This window comes from Hyalella azteca, unplaced genomic scaffold (assembly GCF_000764305.2).
Source record: "Hyalella azteca isolate HAZT.00-mixed unplaced genomic scaffold, Hazt_2.0.2 contig6741, whole genome shotgun sequence".
NCBI classification, from domain to species: Eukaryota; Metazoa; Arthropoda; class Malacostraca; order Amphipoda; family Hyalellidae; genus Hyalella; species Hyalella azteca.
This window is the reverse complement of record NW_025936893.1, coordinates 416,382-436,273: the sequence shown is the minus strand read 5'-3', so window position 1 is coordinate 436,273 and position 19,892 is coordinate 416,382. Positions and strand designations below refer to the sequence as shown.

The following is a 19,892-nucleotide window of genomic DNA, read 5'->3' as shown; positions in this document are numbered from 1 at the left end:
TATATATATGTATATATATATATATGATTGTTAATAAAAAGCATGCTCTGGTCTTCAATCAAACTTGCATAACTACACCAATATGTATAACACATAACTACACCAATATATGCCGAACTACACCAATATGTAATATGTATGTAAATATATATTTCATATATATTTGTATATAATATATAAATTTAATTATCTTTTGTATAAATATGATCTGCTTGACAAATATCAGCTAGCGTTGAGTTTAAGTGGAGGAACAAACTTCTTGACGAGGATGAATATAATTTTGAATAATTAACTGTAACAAAATAAATCCCCAACTCGTCCAATTCACCCGTCGTTCGGCAGGATATCCCGGCTATCGTGTAAGGGTTTCCTTTAACCGATGTCCCCTGTTAGGATATTACCTGGGCCTATACTTTCAAAAAAAGTTAAAAGATCGTAAGTTCATCAGCCAATCATTGACGGCCTTTCAAGCAAAATCCACCAATCATAGACAAGAAACTAGAGCGTAAGTACTTACGTTCACTTAGCGAGTTTTGAAAGTATGGCCCCTGTTCCGTAAAACCCCCTGAACAGAACCTGTTCTCCGCCGTGTGTTCGCAGGCGTGAAATTCGCGTCGCGGTGTTGGTTCAGCGCCATAAAAACGGCGCGTCGCAGCGGCCGTTTGGGGCTTCGGCGTTTTCGGTCCAAGTGAATGTGCAATGCCGGCTTGATGTTAGTTTAAAAATTCGATTTATTATAAACCAAAAAATTTTTATTTCAAGCTCTCATGGGCTTTGGGGCGGCAGCGTTTTCTATCCAAGTGAATGTGGCCTGCTAATGCCGGCTTGATGTTAGTTTAAAAATTCTATTTATAATAAACTAACAAAATTTTTATTTCAAGATATCATGGGCTTTGAGGCGGCGGCGTTTTCGGTCCAAGTGAATGTGCAATGCCGGCTTGATGTTAGTTTAAAAATTCGATTTATAATGAACCGACAAAATTTTTATTTCAAGTTCTCATGGGTTTTGGGGCGGTGGCGTTTTCCGTCCAAGTGAATGTGGGCAGAAAAAGCCGGCTTGTTGTAGGTTTAAAAAGTCGATTTATAATAAACCAACAAAACTTTTATTTCAAGCTTTTATGGGCATCTACGACGTTTTGGATTACCATCCAATTATCAGTGCCAATTTAATTTAAATATTTTTTAAATATGCTGAAACAAAGGTTGAATGTGGGGGTGAAAAAGCCGGCTTGATGTTTGTTTAAAAAGTCTATTTATAATAAACCAACGTCATTTTTATTTCAAGCCCTTATGGGCATCTACGAAGTTTTGGATTACCATCCAATTGCTAGTACCAATTTAATTTAAATATCTTTTAAATATGCTGAAACAAAGGTTGAATGTGGGCTGCTAATGTCGGATTGATTTTAGTTTAAAAAGTCAATTTATATTATGCCATCATAATTTTACTTCAAGCTTATATGAACATCTACGAAGTTTTGGATTACCGCGGAATTATTAGTACAAATTCAATTTAAATATCTTTCAAATATACTGAAAGAAAGGTTGAATGTGGGCTGAAAAAGCCCGCTTTAAAAAGTCGATTTATAATAAACCAGCATAATTTTTATGTCAAGTCCTTATTAGCATCTACGAAGTTTCGGATTACCTTGGTAATCTTGGTGCCAATGTAATTCAAAACTTCGTAGATGCTAATAAGGGCTTGAAATAAAAATTATGTCATCCAATTATTAGTACTAATTTAATTTAGATATCTTTTAAACTCACAGAAACATTAAAGGTTGAAACACGTTTTAGGTTATTTAGATTTTGGTCCAAGAATACGAAGATAAAATATTTAGCCTGAAATAAGTGTGCTAAAATTACACGCAGGAATTGCGAAATTCCTGCAAATTTCGGTTTCCTAATTGAACACTAAATATTAAATATTCGTGTGTCACGTATATAAACGTCGGTTGATTATGAGTGATTAGGACCGATTATCTTTCAGGGATTGAACACGGCAAAACAATAAGTAATTTTGAAATTAATTTATACCACCGTGGCTCAATTTTGAGCGCTGGTTCACCTTATTTATTTATTTTTCACACTAATATTAATTTCAACAACCGTGGCTCAATTTTGAGCGCTGGTTCACCTTATTTATTTATTTTTTACACTCTGATATTAATTTTAACGATCGTGGCTCAATTTTGGGCGCTGGTAAAAATTATTTTATTTTTTTTACACTCTAATAAATATTAATTTCAACAACCGTGACTCTATTTTAACCGCTGGATCAAATTATCCATAGTTTGTTGCGCTCAAAATATCCGGATTATAGTTATTAACTACACTTAAACTTAAACCATTATTTCCATTATTTTTCATTTTGATCGACATTTCTTGGACACAGTAATGCCTGTTAACGAATGTTCATTGGATCAAAATACTCAACTTTCAAACATTTTCTTCTCAATGCTTTCTAGCGTTTAGTGCATATGATTGTCAAGTTTCAGATAAATTATCTATTACTTTACTATTAATTTTATTATAAACCGAACCTTTAAATCAACAATCATCACGACAATCATAAAGGTTATCATTGGTGGTCAATAATGGGTTGTAGGTTATCATTGGTGGTCAATAATGGGTTGTAGGTTATCATTGGTGGTCAATAATGGTGGGGGGAAAATGAGAAAAAAATGAGAAAAATGGGAAAAACGCGCATAAAAAAAACTATGGGGAAAATGAGAAAAATGAGCACCAGATCGATAGGTGGAGTGGTGGGGTGGTGAAGTGGTGAAGTGGTGGAGTGATGGAGTGATGGAGTGGTGGAGTGGTGGGGTGGTAGTGTGGTGGAGTGTGGGAGTGGTGGGGTGGTGGAGTGTGGGAGTGGTGGAGTGGTGGGGCGGTGGAGTGGTGAAGGCTTAGAGTGCTGCAGCATCACAATAGCGCGCGCCCTCGTTGGGTTGACGTGAAATTTGTTCAAGTGCCGCCAGGTGAGCGAGTGGGGAGAGTGGTGGTGTGAGTGGTGGGGTGAGTGGTGGGGTGAGTGGTGGTTACATGCAGACCAGGGTGAGTGGTGGAGTGGTTTATTTAATTATTAATACATGCAGTGGCAGAGTGAGTGAACTGATAAGTTTTACAACGCAACACTAGTTCTCGGAAGATGGCTTCTTTCTACGAAAAAAAAAAAAGAACTTTCCAGGTAGGCTAAATAAAAGAGTTTAGTTGATGGTATGGATGAAAAAATTCGTTCAATCTGATATCTGAAATAAAGCAAACTGTTGCTAGATGAGACAAACAGATGAAATTAAATCCATTTTTTTAGAAAAATTTGGTATAGGTAACCCGATTACAAAATAGAGAATAATTTAGATTTAGTGAAAAGCCTTATGCAATTGCAATTTTTTTAGGTTTTCCACAAGAGCTTCAATCCAGCATTTAAGGAACGGTTTCTCTTTGCTCTTGACGAAGAAGAAACATTGTCACGCTCCCTGGCGTTCTACCTTTACTCCTCTGACAAATATTCTAACACACTCATCGGCGAAGGCGAGATAAAGCTTGGAGACATGGCTCTGTCAACGAGTCCATCCACCATATCCATACCCCTCTCCGATACTGGACAGGTACGAGCACTGAACAAATAATTATTACTCATTCTAATTGTCAAAGAGATGAGATATATTTCGATTCTTCATGGTAACTGTAATATTTAAATATCCAAGATATTATGAACATTGAGAAAAATAAGTATATAATAGATTTATGTGTTGAATCGTGTTGAGTATTTATGATGGGTAGATTATTGACTATTCTCTGAATTTACCGATTTTTTTCCAACATCCAAATTGCTTAGCAAACCAGCGGTTGTGTGCACTCAATGGATGAATAAATAATTCGCTGGACATTAATGTTGTTTTTTGTTGAAAATTCCACCTATTTTTAATCAATGACTGATCAAAAGTATAAACTTACATTATCTACACGTCTTCGACGTCGAGTGACCAAAAGAGATCACCTACCTCATGTACGCTTCCATATCGTAAATTGTTCAGAAATGAATATTTAAAATAATGTACTCGGTGTTGAACTAAGCAAAATACAAAACAATTTTCCGGCAGCAAAAGGGCGTCGGGTACGGCGACATCTTGTTCTCCCTCTCCTACCTGCCGACGGCTGAGCGTCTCACAGTTGTGGTCGTTAAGGCCAGGAGTCTTCAGTGGGCCGACGATAAAGCTTCTGCGGATCCCTTCGTTAAAGTAAAGCCAGGCTTCAGTGTTATTCTATTTTTCAGCAGTGGAAAATAGGAATACTCAAACTGGTGTTCGTTTGAGGGTTCGTTTTCTCGAAGGCAAGGTTCAGTCCATTGGTTAGTTGATGGCGAAATGCTGAGCCAATGGTGCTGAATTAGCTCATTATGTTAATAAGTCTTTTATTTAGGCTGGCTTATTTATTCAGCAGGATAAAATAAAAGAAAAAATATCATACAAAGTATCTTATATAAAACTGTTGTTTATTACAACTGTATACTTTAAATCTCTTTCAAATTTAGACTGAATATTGAATTCGGAAATTTGTTTGAGAACAGACAGTTTGGTTCGTGGAAATTTCTCTAAAATTTCGTGGAATTAAAATCTTATCAACCATTTGCAGGTGTACATACTTCAACACGGCAAGAAAATCATGAAGAAAAAGACAAGTGTGAAGAAAGACTCGAATTCGCCGGTGTTCAACGAGGCCATGATATTCAACATCCCTGCACCCGCCTTGCACGTACGTTGATATAGGGTTGAACATGAATGAGGAGGTCAATTTAGAGTTGCACAAAAGTTAAGGTTTTACACTATTTAGAGTTGACAACTTAGAGCTGCGCAAAACTTAAAGTTGTACACAATTCAGGGCTAGTAACTTAGGATTACACAAAACTTGAGGTTGTATACAATTTAGGGTTGGCCATTTAGAGCTGCACAAAACCTTTTAAGATTTTACACAATTTATTGCTAGTAACTTAGGTTGTACAAAATTTAAGATTGTGCACAATTTAGGGTTGGTAACTTAGGGTTTCACTAAATCAGAGCATGTGGGATACTTTATAGCAGGTACAGAAATTAAAGGTTACTCTGCAGTAAATGGTTATTTTTTAGTGAATCTACAATTACCTGTTTCTTTGAAGCGAACCTAATATGTAAATGTCATGGTCCAAGTATGCAGTGTCTCTCCTGCTGCTAACATGCATGAAAAATCTCACCTATAACAATTTGAATTTGAAGTAAAAATCACACCTAACTTCTACGGGAGTTTAGTTTCTTGCGTTCCGGTTGCGGGTATAGATTATATCGCGTGCCGATGCGTGGCGTTAGATAACTTGTGTAATGTGAACTCGTTTGATGGACATTAAGTACTTCATGAGCTCGTAGTTACAATTACTATCTCAATAGGCCATTCAGTTGAGAGGGACTGTATTTTTTAACGTGGTAACCCGTATTTTAAATTAAGATTGTTGGCTGTACAGCTGAAGGTGACTGTACATTTTAAAATTGTTTACTGTATTTCAAGGAGGCCAACCATTAAGTTGCGGGTGACCGTGAATTTCAAAAAATGTTGTGTACGTTTAATGTGGCAGACCATCCAGTTGTGAGTAACAGTAGATTTTAAAAAGGTTGACTCTATCAGCGAGGCAGACAGTCCAGCTTCGAGTGACTACCTCTTGAGAAGGCTGACTTGTTTTTTTTTCTGTTTTGTCAGACCATCCAGCTGCGGTGACTGTAAATTTTAAGTAATTTGAATGTGTTTTAATCTGGTAGACAATCCAATTAAGGGTGGCTGTACATTTTAAGAAGGTTGACTGTATTTTAATATGGCAGACCATCCAGCTGAGGGTGACTGTAGCCGAGCACGTGCCGGACGGTCGAGGCGTTGCGGTTGGTCACGTCATCGTCGGCACGCAGGCGACGGGCAAGGCTTTGTCGCACTGGAATCAGATGATGACGGCACTCAGGAAGCCCATCGGCATGTGGCATCCTCTGAGACGTTAAGCCACGCTTGGCAACCACTGGGACGTTGGAATTACAAGGCTTTAGCATGTGACATCCACTGAGACGTTAAGCCACGCTTGGCAACTACTGGAACGTTGGAATTACAAGGCTTCGGCATGTGGCATCCACTGAGACGTTAGGCTACACCTGTCTCTTATACACATCTAGATGTGTATCAAAGTTGCCCGTATCCTCCCGAAGTTGCCCGTATCCTCCCAAAGTTGCCCGTATCCTCCCAAAGTTGCCCGTATCCTCCCGAAGTTGCCCGTATTCTCCCCAAAGTTGCCCGTATCCTCCGGCAGCTCGACAGCGAGGTAGACTGGCTGGGACTGTGGCCGCGGTCAGGTTCCTACAAGCGTTTCACGAACCTCGAGGACGCTGCCAACAACCCGGCCAACGCTGCCCTGCATGACGACCCTAACCTGCCTCCACAGCCGCTCAGACCTGCACCGCAGCGACCTTCCTACAGGTCAGTGACCTCAGCTCTTATAGGTCAGTGACCTGCCTTCTTATAGGTCAGTGACCTGAGTTCTTATAGGTCAGAGACCTGAGTTCTTATGGGTCAGTGACCTGCCTTTTTATAGGTCAGTGACCTGACTTCTTATAGGTCAGTGACCTGAGTTCATATAGGTAAGTGACCTGCCCTTTTTATAGGTCAGTGACCTGCCTTCTTATAGGTCAGTGACCTGCCTTCTTATAGGTCAGTGACCTGAGTTCTTACAGGTCAGTGACCTGAGTTCTTATAAGCCAGTGACCTGTCTTCTTCGTACAGGTCAGTGACCTGACTTCTTATAGGTCAGAGACCTGACTTCTTATAGGTCAGAGACCTGCTTTCTTATAAGCCAGTGACCTGAGTTCATATAGGTCAGAGACCTGCCTTCGTACAGGTCAGTGATCTGACTTCTTATAGGTCAGTGACCTGACTTCTTACAGTTCAGTGACCCGCCTTTTCATAGGTCAGTGATCTGTCTTCAAAAAACAGACCAGTGAACTGCCTTCCTACAGGTCCGCGAATTGCATGCTTACCTGACAGTAAGCATGCAGTTCTTTAAGTTGAGAGAGACTTCAGACAGGTCGGAGAACTGCCTTCTAACTGGTCAATGACTGGCCTTCTTACAAATCTGTGAAGTGCTTGCGTACAGATTTGAAATTACTTAAAATTCCTAAGATTCATAGTGAAAAATTTGCAGTATAATTTGTTTTACGAAGTTTGCTGGATTTCACAGACTGCCAGGCCGTCGAAGCAGCGGAGACGGGTCTCCATCTCCAGACGCTCCATACTCCAAGTCTAATCCCTACCTCGACTACAGGAGGAGCGTCTCCAGGGTAGCTTTACTTTTTTAGTTTGAAAATAAGGTCACTTTGAAATAATATAACATTCGAAGTCACTTAAATTAGAAAATTAATGCGGTTTGAAACTTTATTAATTTATTTGACTATTCTCATAGAAAAGATTGCGAAAAATAATTTTAAATATTTAATTATAATGCAAAGAATTTTAAATTTTAAATTAGGATTTCATTTGCATACAAAACAAAACGATAATTTTGTGTGCTATTTCAATGATGATTGCATTCATAGTGAGTTATAATTATTTAGAAATTGGAAGACCAAAGTGCTGTCATTTTTCAGTAATAAAATTTATATGAATGTATGAACACTTTTTTAGCGATGATGCGGAAATTCATACATGAATATTATCTTATCATCCTCTCAGGATATTTGCGATGAAATCGTGCCGAGGTCGACCAACCCGTTCAACCCAGCATGGCAACCCGTGCCGGGCATTGATGATGGTCGTTATATCAACCCGTTCCACAACCACCAAACTTCTGCTTACTTGGGTGCAAACAAAGCTTCTTACCAACCCAATTACAGTCCAAGTTATGACTCAAAATACGATAGGAATCTTTTACCCCATGACCCGTTTGCCCTGGGTTCAGATCCGACTTTAATTCCGTACAGTTCTGCTGAGCGCAGCATGGCCATGGAATCCCAGATACCTTATCCAAGACCGAGTTCTTATCTTAGTCATCAGGTGCTAGACCAGAGAAGCAGGTTTGGGCAACACAGATACTCGTACCAAGAACGCTACGAGCCCCTAAAATACGATTCAACGAGTAGGTACGAGCCTTCTTCAAAGTTCGACAGGGGAAAATACCAAACAGAACTTTATGACAGCAGAAGTAAATATGTTATCGATAAATATGAAGGATTAAAACCACATGAGACGCTCGGTTCCGCGTATTCACTATATGATCCAAGGATAGATCACAGCGACCCTCGTCGTCGCAGAGACGATCTAAACAGTGTTTATGATCCACATGTAGGAAACTTGAACCATATGAACAGCTACAACCATCATATGGACCAAGGATCTTCACCAATACACTCACCTTCCACAATAGTGAACAACATGCGAATGTACCACACAATACCTGGAAGAGGTATCAAGAATTATTCAACTCCTGCGGCGTACATGGACTACGCGACCAAGAAGCTGCGTGAACAGCAGCTTCATGAAAGAGAGAAGCAGCTGCAGCAGCAACAGAAGGAGCTGCAGCAGAAGCAAATTCAGCAGAAACAGCAGGTGGAGCAAGAGAAGCAGCAACAGGAGCAGATAGATCGAGCCATCGAATTTGAGAGGAGGCTTAGGGAGCCGCCTCATGACCCACCGCCCCCACCCGCTCCACTCGCACCTGCTCAGGTACGTTTACCGTACAATGTTAAGCCATTATTGTATAATATTATCATATTTGGTTATGTGTTTACCGTACAATGTCAAGCCATAGTTTTATAATATTATAATATTTGGTTATGTGTTTACCGTACAATTTTAAGCCATTATTGTATAATATTATAATATTTGGTTATGTTTACACGCTTGAGTGTGTGCTTGAAGCCTGGCACCGTAAATATTGGTGCTGTTCAGGCGCGTATCCTTCTTACTCATCGTGTTGGATTGTTAAATGGGAAAAATTTCACTGTTATAGTGATGGAATCACGAGACAGTGAAAAATGTTTGCTGCTCTAGATTAAAAAATTGTTACGGGATTTTTTGAGTTTACTAACTATTCAAAAATAAGAAGTTGAAGTTTCAGTTAGATTTCCAAACGTGACTTGACTCTCGACAAAGTAACTCTCGGGTCTTTCACCAATTTCCGCTCGTGAATTGCAAAATTGGATTCCGAATAGCAGGGTTATGGATGACTCACTTCGAAACTAAGTGATACTCAAATCGCATGAATAATCTATCCTGGAAAATGACAAGATGACCGGCACCGGCAAGTCTATCAAATACTTTGATAACTGATTTTTCGCGTGTAATGTCCTATCGTTCTAAATGCCCGATTTAATTGGCGCATATTCACAATACCTGACATCGGCCCTTATATGAAATTTTATTTAAAGAGTTTGAGCTATGCGGCATTTTGAAAAAGAAGGAAGGATTTAGAGACAAAAATTTATTTGTTCTTTATCTAATAGATTTTTTCTAAACTTCTAGCTCGAACAGAAAAATATAAGGGTTTCCATTAGAAAGGATCTTTCTCTTAAAAAGTAAATTTAGAAAAATAAAAGCAGGATTCGGAGTAATGGGATTCTCTGTGCAGGAGGTTAAGCTGCTAAACAAGTATCCTTCTTTCGAAGATTTATTGTAGGATTTTTGTGTGTCTGAAACATGACACTGGAAATATATAAGGACTATCAGAGCACATATATAACGACGATGTCTATCGTATTGGGAGATTAATTAATTGTTTTTTATTATGGGACGATGAAGCTCAGGATATATTTGTGGGTCAGTGGATAAATCTATTTTAAGTAGCGCGTATGCATTTTATTGAAAAATCCATACATTAATATTCATTAAATTTCAAAAAGAGCTAAATTGAGTTTTTTTTGTTGCTCTTGAGCTCATGCTAAGGATTAGTAAAGAGGTCTATCTCTAATTAATATAGGTCAATTAAAATATTTTTATGATAGAAGGGATTACGATATGATTATGGGACGTTCAAACCGCAAGGTGTTATATATTTTAAATATTTTTATTTTAAATGTCTTGGACCGACGATGAAAAAAGGCAATGAAATGTTAGTTATCGTCTTAAATACCAACGAAGGTTCTGATTTTGTACACCTTCAATTTAAATATTGAATAACTGCCATTGCGTTCGTTTGTTAAGATTGTTTCATGTTATTTCGGAAACTTCTATTTAAATATGCAAGTAATTGATTATTGACCTTTTATTCATGATATATAGTCGTTTTGCCCTAAACTATCAGTTTGCATTGGTGATATTTCTTCGCTGTGCATGGGCTCAAAAAAACCTTCGGAATATCCCTGTTGATGGTTTGAAGGTATTACCACAAAATTTCTGAGTTGGCCCTCAGATATACCATACCAAGCATACCATAATATCTCTAATTCAGTTCTCGACCAGGCATACTATACCTACTACCATACCAGGCATACCATTATATCATACCAGGCAAAAAAAGATGATTAAAAATGCAAATAAAGAATATAAAATAGCGGAAAACGACCTACGGCATGGCGCTTGAGCAGAGATAAAGTTGTTATCTCTGCTATCTAAATAATTATTGTTGAAAAAAGTTATATTATATTGAAAACTAACTATTGACTTATTGAAAAAACTAACAAGAAGCTAATAAATAAAATTAACTCTCTGGTCTTTAACAAAACTTGTTTAAGAGAGGAAATTTTGCCAGCCTACACTAATGATATAATTATGTAGATAATGTCTGTATTAAATATTATTTAGTAGTTTAAGTAAGTTAAGAACGACGGTAAAATACGTTTTCGTTTTTAATTTGTAATTTATTTCATGAGTGGGTCTGAAGGGAGTGGTTTAATTTTTCAATTTATAATTTCAAATATTCATTTTGAAACTTTTGTCACCAAAAACTGTCATGTATGATTCTTGATCTAAACGCAAAAAATAAAAATATAAATTTAATGTTATATTTTTTTCAAAATCTACCACTTTATTTAGACTTTACATGGGATTTAATACTTATTTAATAGTAAAGAATAAATTTTTCCTCACAATATAAGGTTGAATCCCAAAGTGGCTGGAGCGGAAGACGCATCAGCTCCGAGAGAGTCTTGAATTCCTCAACAAATCTCAGTATCGGAGACCAAGCATCGTCCCGAATTCTCTCTCCCATCCACCATTTGACGTCAACTTCTCAATCGATACGAAACCTTTTGACACCTACGCATCACCACAGTCAAATTATACGGCACGCCACGCCACAACACCTTGCGCCTCCTCCATTCGGTCGCAGTGTATCATCAAGCCCACATAGCAGGTCGACTAGCGACATAACTTCCATCCGCGGTACATGTTGGCACTCGGAAGACACAGGCTACATCCGCAAATGGCTTGGAGAAGCCGCAGCTTTAGTTTCTGCAGTGAAGATCCCACAATCAGTGCAGTTCTCGACCGGGATTGGCTTCCCTTCAAATTTGTCTTCGACACCTCCCTTGACTTCTCATTTGTCGTCAACGCCCCCCTTGACTGACTCTCATTTATCATCAACGCCGCCGCTCACCGACTCTCAACATTCCATCACTCCTCCGCTCTCTGTGGCTCAACTTGCGACGTCCCCTCCAAGGACATCTTCTTATTTTGCATCGTCTCATATGGGTATGAATAATTTCTCATCGTCTCCTATCCATTCTCGTCTCGTTTCTACACCCCCATCGGCGTTTTTCCCATCAACTCCTCCTCCTTCTGCAACATTTTTGCCTCCTTCAAGATCCGTAACTTCTTATCTTCCAAACTCGACTCCTCCGGTATCAAGTTCTTACGTGCCATCAACACCTCCACCGTCGGTAGAATTCTTTCCTTCAACGCCCCCGTCTTCGTCATACCTTGTATTGGGATCTGAAAGAGGGGCAATTTTTTCAACGGACGCATTATGCCACTCCCAACTTCTGCATTCGCGTTTGGCTGAAGTTGTCGCCGCACGTCGGAATTCTTGGATGGAGGAAAACGACATAATAACGAGTGCAGGGGAACCAGAATCTCCTGGACTTCCAACAACCGTCATCGACAAATACTCACTTTTCAGTGATAATTATGTCGAGGCAACAGCAAGCAGCCTAAACGATTTTGGGTTGAATGATGCCAAAAATGAACAGAAAGTGCTTGAAAAACCGTTTACTGAAGAATATTCATCTCTCAAGTATACACCCGAAACTAAAATACCTGAAACACAAGAATATAAAAAAATTGAAGAAACCTCTTCTAACTTTGAGGCAAGTTTTGGCATTGTCGAACCAGAAATAACAAAGAGTTTTCTTAATATTTCAGTACCCAAAGTGTCGATTGACTTCACGCAGAAAGAAAGTGACTGGAGTATCACTAACAGAGTGAAGAGTATTTTCGATGACATTAAGAGAAATGCGATATCAGATTTTGTGAAGCAGAAGGAACTTGACGAATCATCCAAAGATGCAAACACAGACGACAAGGTAAAGGCCAACCAGCTTGGCACTGACTGGTGGTCATCGTTCACGGATAAGAATAAAGTCACAGAAGACTTGGACGCAAAGCCAAATTGGCCATTCGACGTAAGCTCAAATGTCAAAGAGGAAATTTCTAGCTTGGACTTGATGAAGACGAGCAATGCCGATCGGATTTTCCAGATACCTAAGGAATTAATTGATGATAAATTAAATTCTGAACTCGAAATTAAGATTCTTGACGAAGAAGTTGCTGAAACCATGAAATCGAACACAGACTGGCTTGAAAACACGCCTAACCGAATGCTGATTGCTGAAAACGATACTATAGGGGAAAATAACTCCAAAAATACGCTTATTAGCTCTATGAAAACCAATTATAGAAATGAAGACTCCAACAAGGAAACCGAGAAAGTGGCAGCAAGTAATGCTTCCTTTAATACTGAGCAGCTCAAGGAGAAGGAAAATAAAAATCAAGTCGTTGCAATTGACGAGTCTACCTTTAAGAGAAGTGGTCGGGATGGGAGACGTGGCAGTGATGGAGCAGGGCGCCCAAGTAGGGTGGGAAGCCGAGGAGACACGCCCCCTCTTTCTAGAGAGTCCAGGGGTTCGTTCAAAAGAGCCCGAAGAGGAAGCGGAGAAGGAGGTTCACCGGTGGGCGGCGGCGCGATGGTCGAGGAGTGCATCATCATGCCTCGAGTCGAGGCCGAGAAACCCTCCGATGAGGAAGTCACTGAGGTCTCTGTCTCCACTGAGCTCCTGCGTGAGGGCAGTGAGTTCTCAAAGACTTTGAAAGGCGTACAGACTGAGATGGATAGTCTCACTCGACTCACCGATAATGTCTTTGAGGAAAAGGAAAGGATTGTCGAAACCGGTTCTGAGCAAATTTATGTCAAAACTCTGAATGAGAGACCTAAGGTCCTGGGAGGGGAAATTGAAAACAGGTTAAATACAGAAGTTTTAATCGACTCGGGTCAGCAACCGTTTTCTTCCAGTGATCACAGGAAATCGTGGGCTGGTTTAGAGACAGGTAGCCGGGATGCACGGTCTGAGAGCCGAGATAGCAGGGATTCAGAGAAGTCATCCATGAGTACCTCCAGTTCAAAAAGCGATATTGAATCTGAAAGTACGAAACGAGTTCGTGTTTACCTGGAATCATTAAGTGCCAGAATTAAGCAGCAGATTCCATATTCCTCGTCTACGGACTCCCATTACTCATCATCAACGGGGGCTTCATCACGCTTGGTATCGATGTCTTCGTCGGAAACTCCCCCAACTTCAGCACGACTCACGTCCTATTCCTCATCTGAAACTCCCCCTTCATCTGCTTGTCCGATGTCGATATCTTCTTCAGAAACACCGCCGAGTTCCGCAGACGCTATCGCAGGGACTCCTGGAGCCCGGCCCTCCCTGGGCGACACCCCAACATCACCGGCATTTTTCGCTCCAACTCCCCCTCATTCAGCGGGACCAAATAGCCTCGGAAACTCCAACCCGGACGTTTCGAACGCCGACGGTGCCTTTGGAGGAGGAGGATATATATTGCAGAGAACAACCAGCTGCGATTCTATCAACTCGGACACTTCGGTAACTCTGGGAGAACTTGAAGAAGCTGTGGGTCAAGTTACAGCTCAGTTGTCCGTCACTCTCATTTACGACAGGTTGGTGTTATTCTAGTACGTATAAATTAGTGCACCACTCATTTACGACAGGTTGGTGTTATTTTAGTGCGTATAAATTAACGCGCCACTCATTTACGACAGGTTGGTGCTATTTTAGTGCGTATAAATTCGTGCGCCACTCATTTACGAGAGGTTGGTGTTATTTTAGTGCGTATAAATTAGTGCGGCATTCATTTACGAGACGTTGGTGTTATTTTAGTGCGTATAAATTAGTGCGCCATTCATTTACGGCAGATTGGTGTTATTTTAGTGCGTATAAATTAGCGCACTACTCATTTACGACATGTTGGTGTTATTTTAGTGCGTATAAATTCGTGCGCCACTCAATTACGACAGGTTGGTGTTTTTTTAGTATGTATAAATTAGCGTGCCACTCATTTACGACAGGTTGGTGTTATTTTAGTATGTATAAATTAGCGTGCCACTCATTTACGGCAGGTTGGTGTTATTTTAGTGCGTATAAATTACAACGCCACTCAATTACGACATGTTGGTGTTATTTTAGTACGTATAAATTAGCGCGCCACTCATTTACGGCAGGTTGGTGTTATTTTAGTGCGTACAAATTACTATATACGCCACTCAATTACGACAGGTTGGTGTTATTCTTGTGCGTATAAATTAGTGCACCACTCATTTACGACAGGTTGGTGTTATTCTTGTGCGTATAAATTAGTGCACCACTCATTTACGACATGTTGGTGTTATTCTTGTGCGTATAAATTAGTGCACCACTCATTTACGACATGTTGGTGTTATTTTAGTGCGTATAAATTACAACGCCACTCAATTACGACATGTTGGTGTTATTTTAGTACGTATAAATTAGCGCGCCACTCATTTACGACAGGTTGGTGTTATTTTAGTACGTATAAATTACTACGCCACTCATTTACGACAGGTTAGTGTTATTGGCTCTAGTACTGAACGCCCTAATACGTATATACAAGTTAGCGTGCTGTTTATTCATAAGTTCGTGCCATAATATTACAGAAATATTAGTATAGCATTTATTTATTTCAGGATAGTGGCCTCCTACTGCATACCAAATTATTTGCCATACGTTCCGTTATTTTAATGAACAGCAATTTTGGGTGCAACTCAGTTACGTCAGTTTCATCTTTTATTGTCCAGCGCCAGATTGTGCAATTCAGTTACTATTCATACAGTTACTTATGGGAAATAAAAAGGATTTCCTCATATCTACTGTACTTTTCTGTCGATATAGTTTATGAGTTACTTTTCAAAAGAATAGATACAACTTAAATTCAAACAAAAAATTCCTAATTTTTATTGAACAACCTTGCCTTCAAAAGCACGAATTTTCGCACGCGATGTCATTGTACAGAGCTTAAATTAACACCTTTGTACAGTGAGTGGCATTGTTTTATTGCTTAAATTAACACCTTTGTACAGTGAGTGGCATTGNTGCAGTGAGTGACTTATTTTATTGCTTAAATTAACGCCTGTGTACAGTAAGCGGCTTGTTTTATTGCTTAAGTTAACGCCTGTGTACAGTGAATGGAATTGTTTTATTGCTTAAATTAAAGAAATAATTAACAGTGACTCCGGTGACCTGGAAGTGTTGGTCGAGGAAGCGAGCGAGCTCGTCCTAGGCAGCGACAGCAGCCAGGCGCCGGACACTTACGTGCGAGTCTTCCTCCTGCCTGATAAAAGCACGAACATGCAGACCAGGGTGAGTGGTGGAGTGGTGGAGTGGTTCATATTATACATGCAGACCAGGGTGAGTGGTGGAGTGGTGGAGTGGTCGAGTGGTGGTGTGGTGGAGTGGTGGTCACACTTCCCTGTCAGACGCGGTCGAGAAAGCACGTGTCCGCTCTCTCTCTGGAACTGTTGCGTGCGCTGAGATAATCGTGTGTGACGGTTATTTTTCTTTGTCGGCCAGTTGTAAATGTGTACAGCTTGGGCCCAAGTGTTTTTCAGTGTTTCGGCGGGATACTGGGACGTTGGAATTACAAGGCTTCGGCATGTGGCATCCACTGAGACGTTAAGCTACACTTGGCAACCACTGGGACGTTGGAATTACAAGGCTTGTGGCATCTTGTGCACTCTGAATCTTAAATGCGACGTCCTCGAAAAAATTAATGCTGTTAAACTTAGGCATATAGCACTACCTGCCTTTTCTCCATTAATCTTTTAATGCTGAAATCCTTGGATTAGTTAAAATAATAAAACCGATATGACGCAGCTAAAGAGAGTTGAAAAAATGTCTGTCTTCGAGTAGCTTATTTGCTGAGTTTGAAGTGATTTCTTCTAGCCAATGTTCCTTCATATACCACAAAGAATATATAAAATGCTGCATGTTTTATGAGGTTACTTCAAGATACTCTGGTTATTCCACGCTTTGAAAAAATTTGAGGATATATTCGAAAGAATTATGCTCTAAAGATATGACAGAAAAAGTGTCTCTGCAGCGTCAGATACATTTTATGTAAAGATATAAAGACTTGAATCCATCTTGCTCTTGAAACTGCAAACTTAACATCGGTTAATGATCTTGAAATTTAATGAAGGTTTAACAGACAAAACCAATAAAATCTCAGGGAAGTAAAGACATTGCATTTGTTGAGAGTATGTTCTGTTAATATATTATAATAGGCGCCGTCTCGAAAGTTAGATCCATGAGACCAGGTTGTTGAATCTTGCGTTGTTTTCACTCCTCAAAATGAACTCAAATTTTTTCACTCACCTTTCCTACCTTTTCTTTTTATGAATGAAAAAATCGAAGGGATGTTGAGAGACAGGCGCAATGTGTATAAACTGTTGGGCTTACCTGCTATTATTGCCAATGTAGGTTAATCCATCGTAAAATTCTATCTGTAAATTATTAAGTAAATTTAAGACTGTTATGTTTTCGGGCACTAATAAAAATCTTGAAAATTATATGTTCAAAAAACAATTAATATACAATCCAAACAATCCAAAACAATCAGTTTTTGGTGTAACTGAAGTGAAGAAGGATCTTGATTGCAAGTTTTTTGTGATTTTAATTTTTATTATTCAGAATTGGAAAATAAATACGGTTATTACTAAACATCCGTTTGATAACACAAATTAAAATTATTAAATTAATGTAGCATTAAAACACTTTTTGTTTACTAATATTGAAAGTGCTGAGCAAGAATTTCGTAAAAATTTTATTCAATCGAAGAACACCTGCGTTTGTTTTCATTCTTATCTGGGTTCGCATTATATAAATATTTGCTAACAAAATTTTTTAAATGTTAAGTGCCCTGAGTCGTGCATTAATAATCAGTTTGTCCGTTTTCTCTGGTTTTCGGTGTCCAGTTTTTGTAGACAATTTTGATTTTCCTGTAAAATAGCAGACGCTAATAGAGGAAATATTTATTGTCTAAGTCTGTAAAGCAAGCGAGAGGTGCAACAAAATTTCTTCATCACAACCGAGGCCGCGCTTAGTTTCAGGCTTCGAAAAATAAGAAAGAATTTCGTCTCCAGCTTTTCACGGCCAAAATTATCTAAATTATGTTAGTATTTAATTTTATAAGCAAAGAATGGAGTAGATTTGTCGTTATTGACGTTCACTTCCTTCACCTATACGAAAATGACTAAAGATATCAGCTGCATGCTCTATTTACTTGAATTTTGCAAGAAAACATAAACTTTACAAATTTAAGGCTAAGTCTTTTTTAAAAATAATTCTATTGCCTCTTGTACTAGAATTATTTGCACTCGCAAGAAAAACTTTTTATTAAAACATTATCCTTTTGTCTCTAAATTTTGTCAATTGAATAATGTAAGCAATTAGTTCTCTTTTAGCTGATTCTTGAATTGTAATATGTTAATCATTATACGCACGAATAATTTAAATTAAAAGTAACATTCAGCTTAGTTTAATGGAACGCTCCCAGGTAAAAAAATATTGTAAATTTTACTGGTATCTACAATAACAATCAACTACCTACTAACGGGTTCCAAAATTACTTGCTTCAGTTGTATTTGCTTGCATTCATTCTACAGGTTCGATTTCTGCCTAAATTTGAGCGATATTTAATGAATGAGTTATTCAAATAATTCAATACATACATGGGTACAATTCCAGTTCGTTCTGCCACCGAAATTAAAATTTATAAAAGAAAAACTGTCTAGCAACTCGTTATCAAATATAAAAAGACTTGAACGAGATTCTTCTAGCTATGCAAAGAATGTTAGCACGTCATAATGACAATTTTCTGAATTTCTCCTTATGGATTGAATATTAAATTAATTTTTTCTTAACTATTCTAATAGACTAATTGTGTACAGAATAGGATCGATTTTTTTTCCTTGATGCTTTAAATGGACTTTTCAGGTAAAAGTCTTATGTAAGTGAGTTCTCGTACAATCAAATAACTACTGTTAATAATTGTATAATATTACAGTAATATACAATTATCATATTGCTATTCATAAGAATTGCAGAATATTAAAATATATATTAAAAAATTCATACATATTCTAAGACGTCACTGTTAGATGAACTGTTAGATGGCTGGTCTATAGTATATGTATATTAATCACTGCGATTAATAAACTAGTAGCCTGCGACCATACCTCATACATGTACTGTGTACCACACACTAGCTACCGATTCCGTGTACCGTAGATCCTGTGTGCATCCTGGTAGTTCTGTGTCTGTGTTCACCATGGAAATGCAGTTTCCTGCGTAGCATTGCACCTTACATGTTTAACACATTAGGATGTTTATAGTTGAGATTGATGCATATAAATATGTATACATTTATTCAACTTCACATTTCCATGTTTTTCTATAGAAAAGTCCGTATTTCATGAATTTACTAGATCATTGAAAAACTTGTGTGAGGAGATGTGTATTTCTTTGGGTCCATGTAATTTTAAACAAATTTCTAGGAAGGTAATACAGGCGATTCTTTTATTAAAAGAAAATAGTTTTCAATTATTACGCATCCTGGAAAATTCTTCCATAACATAAACGCTGGTAAGAAAGCAGAAGCCTGCGCTTCTTCATCTTTGATAAGTTTTATATTTTTAACATGTTTCCTGGTCACTATTCACTTACAGTTTCTTCTGCATTGACATACATTCTCTAACGCTTCATATTTTACATGCAGCTTTTCTTGATTAAAAATAACAGGTTCATAAATCATTAGTAATGTTGGAGCTCCAGGCCCTCAATGTAAGTAAATCTAACAGTTCAGGGGCACCTAATTTTGACGCTTTTGTTATAAATTATTCCTTTATTATAAATTAGTTTGCTTATCTAAGTTTTGAATTACCCGATTGGCGTGCCTTAGACACAATCCGTAGCTCAATTTCACTCTTATTTGAGTAATTATGGAAGGGGTAATGTTGTCTACTTGAGAAATTCTTTAGAAATTAATCAAGTGGATTGATAACTTCCATATTTGTGTCCATGAATAATTTATATCTAGAAAGATGCGAGCTTGCACTGGTGCAAAAGAAGAATAGTACGGAGTCTTTAGACAAAATCGAATCTTGTCATTTGGCAGCATAGAAGAAAATAGCAAAAAAATTATATTATAATTTTTCAAAATCAAAAATTATATTTTTTCCTCTGTGCTTTTGAAAAATCCATTAGACATGAAAATAAATCGGTAAATACAAGTCGAAGTTTAATAAAGCGCACATAAAAATTTCCATACATTATCCCCCCCCCTACTATTTGAAAAATCGAATA

At 38.3% G+C, this 19,892-nt stretch overlaps 2 protein-coding genes across 2 annotated transcripts; both read left to right on the top strand.

Annotated features, from left to right (window-relative positions):
- Positions 1-3,043: 3,043 nt before the first annotated feature.
- Positions 3,044-6,056, top strand: LOC108668645 (synaptotagmin-12; the record flags this gene model as incomplete). Its single annotated transcript, XM_018155888.1, is given in 5 exon segments — positions 3,044-3,057; positions 3,399-3,611; positions 4,107-4,244; positions 4,639-4,758; positions 5,850-6,056. Coding segments are annotated over 5 exon segments (654 nt in total). The 3' UTR covers positions 6,021-6,056.
- Positions 6,057-6,136: 80 nt separating this feature from the next.
- Positions 6,137-16,198, top strand: LOC108668640. Its single transcript, XM_018155883.1, has 7 exons — positions 6,137-6,155; positions 6,303-6,489; positions 7,247-7,346; positions 7,738-8,727; positions 11,097-14,173; positions 15,758-15,938; positions 16,139-16,198. The coding sequence occupies exons 1-7, from the start codon at positions 6,137-6,139 to the stop codon at positions 16,196-16,198; spliced, it is 4,614 nt and encodes a 1,537-aa protein (XP_018011372.1).
- The last annotated feature ends 3,694 nt before the right edge of the window (positions 16,199-19,892 follow it).

What these genes read in the sequence shown, in the direction of transcription:
- LOC108668640 (XM_018155883.1), top strand. An exon ending in CTCCACTCGCACCTGCTCAG is followed by an intron (nt 8,728 to 11,096) that starts GTACGTTTACCG and finishes TCACAATATAAG; the next exon opens with GTTGAATCCCAAAGTGGCTG. An exon ending in GTCACTCTCATTTACGACAG is followed by an intron (nt 14,174 to 15,757) that starts GTTGGTGTTATT and finishes AATAATTAACAG; the next exon opens with TGACTCCGGTGACCTGGAAG.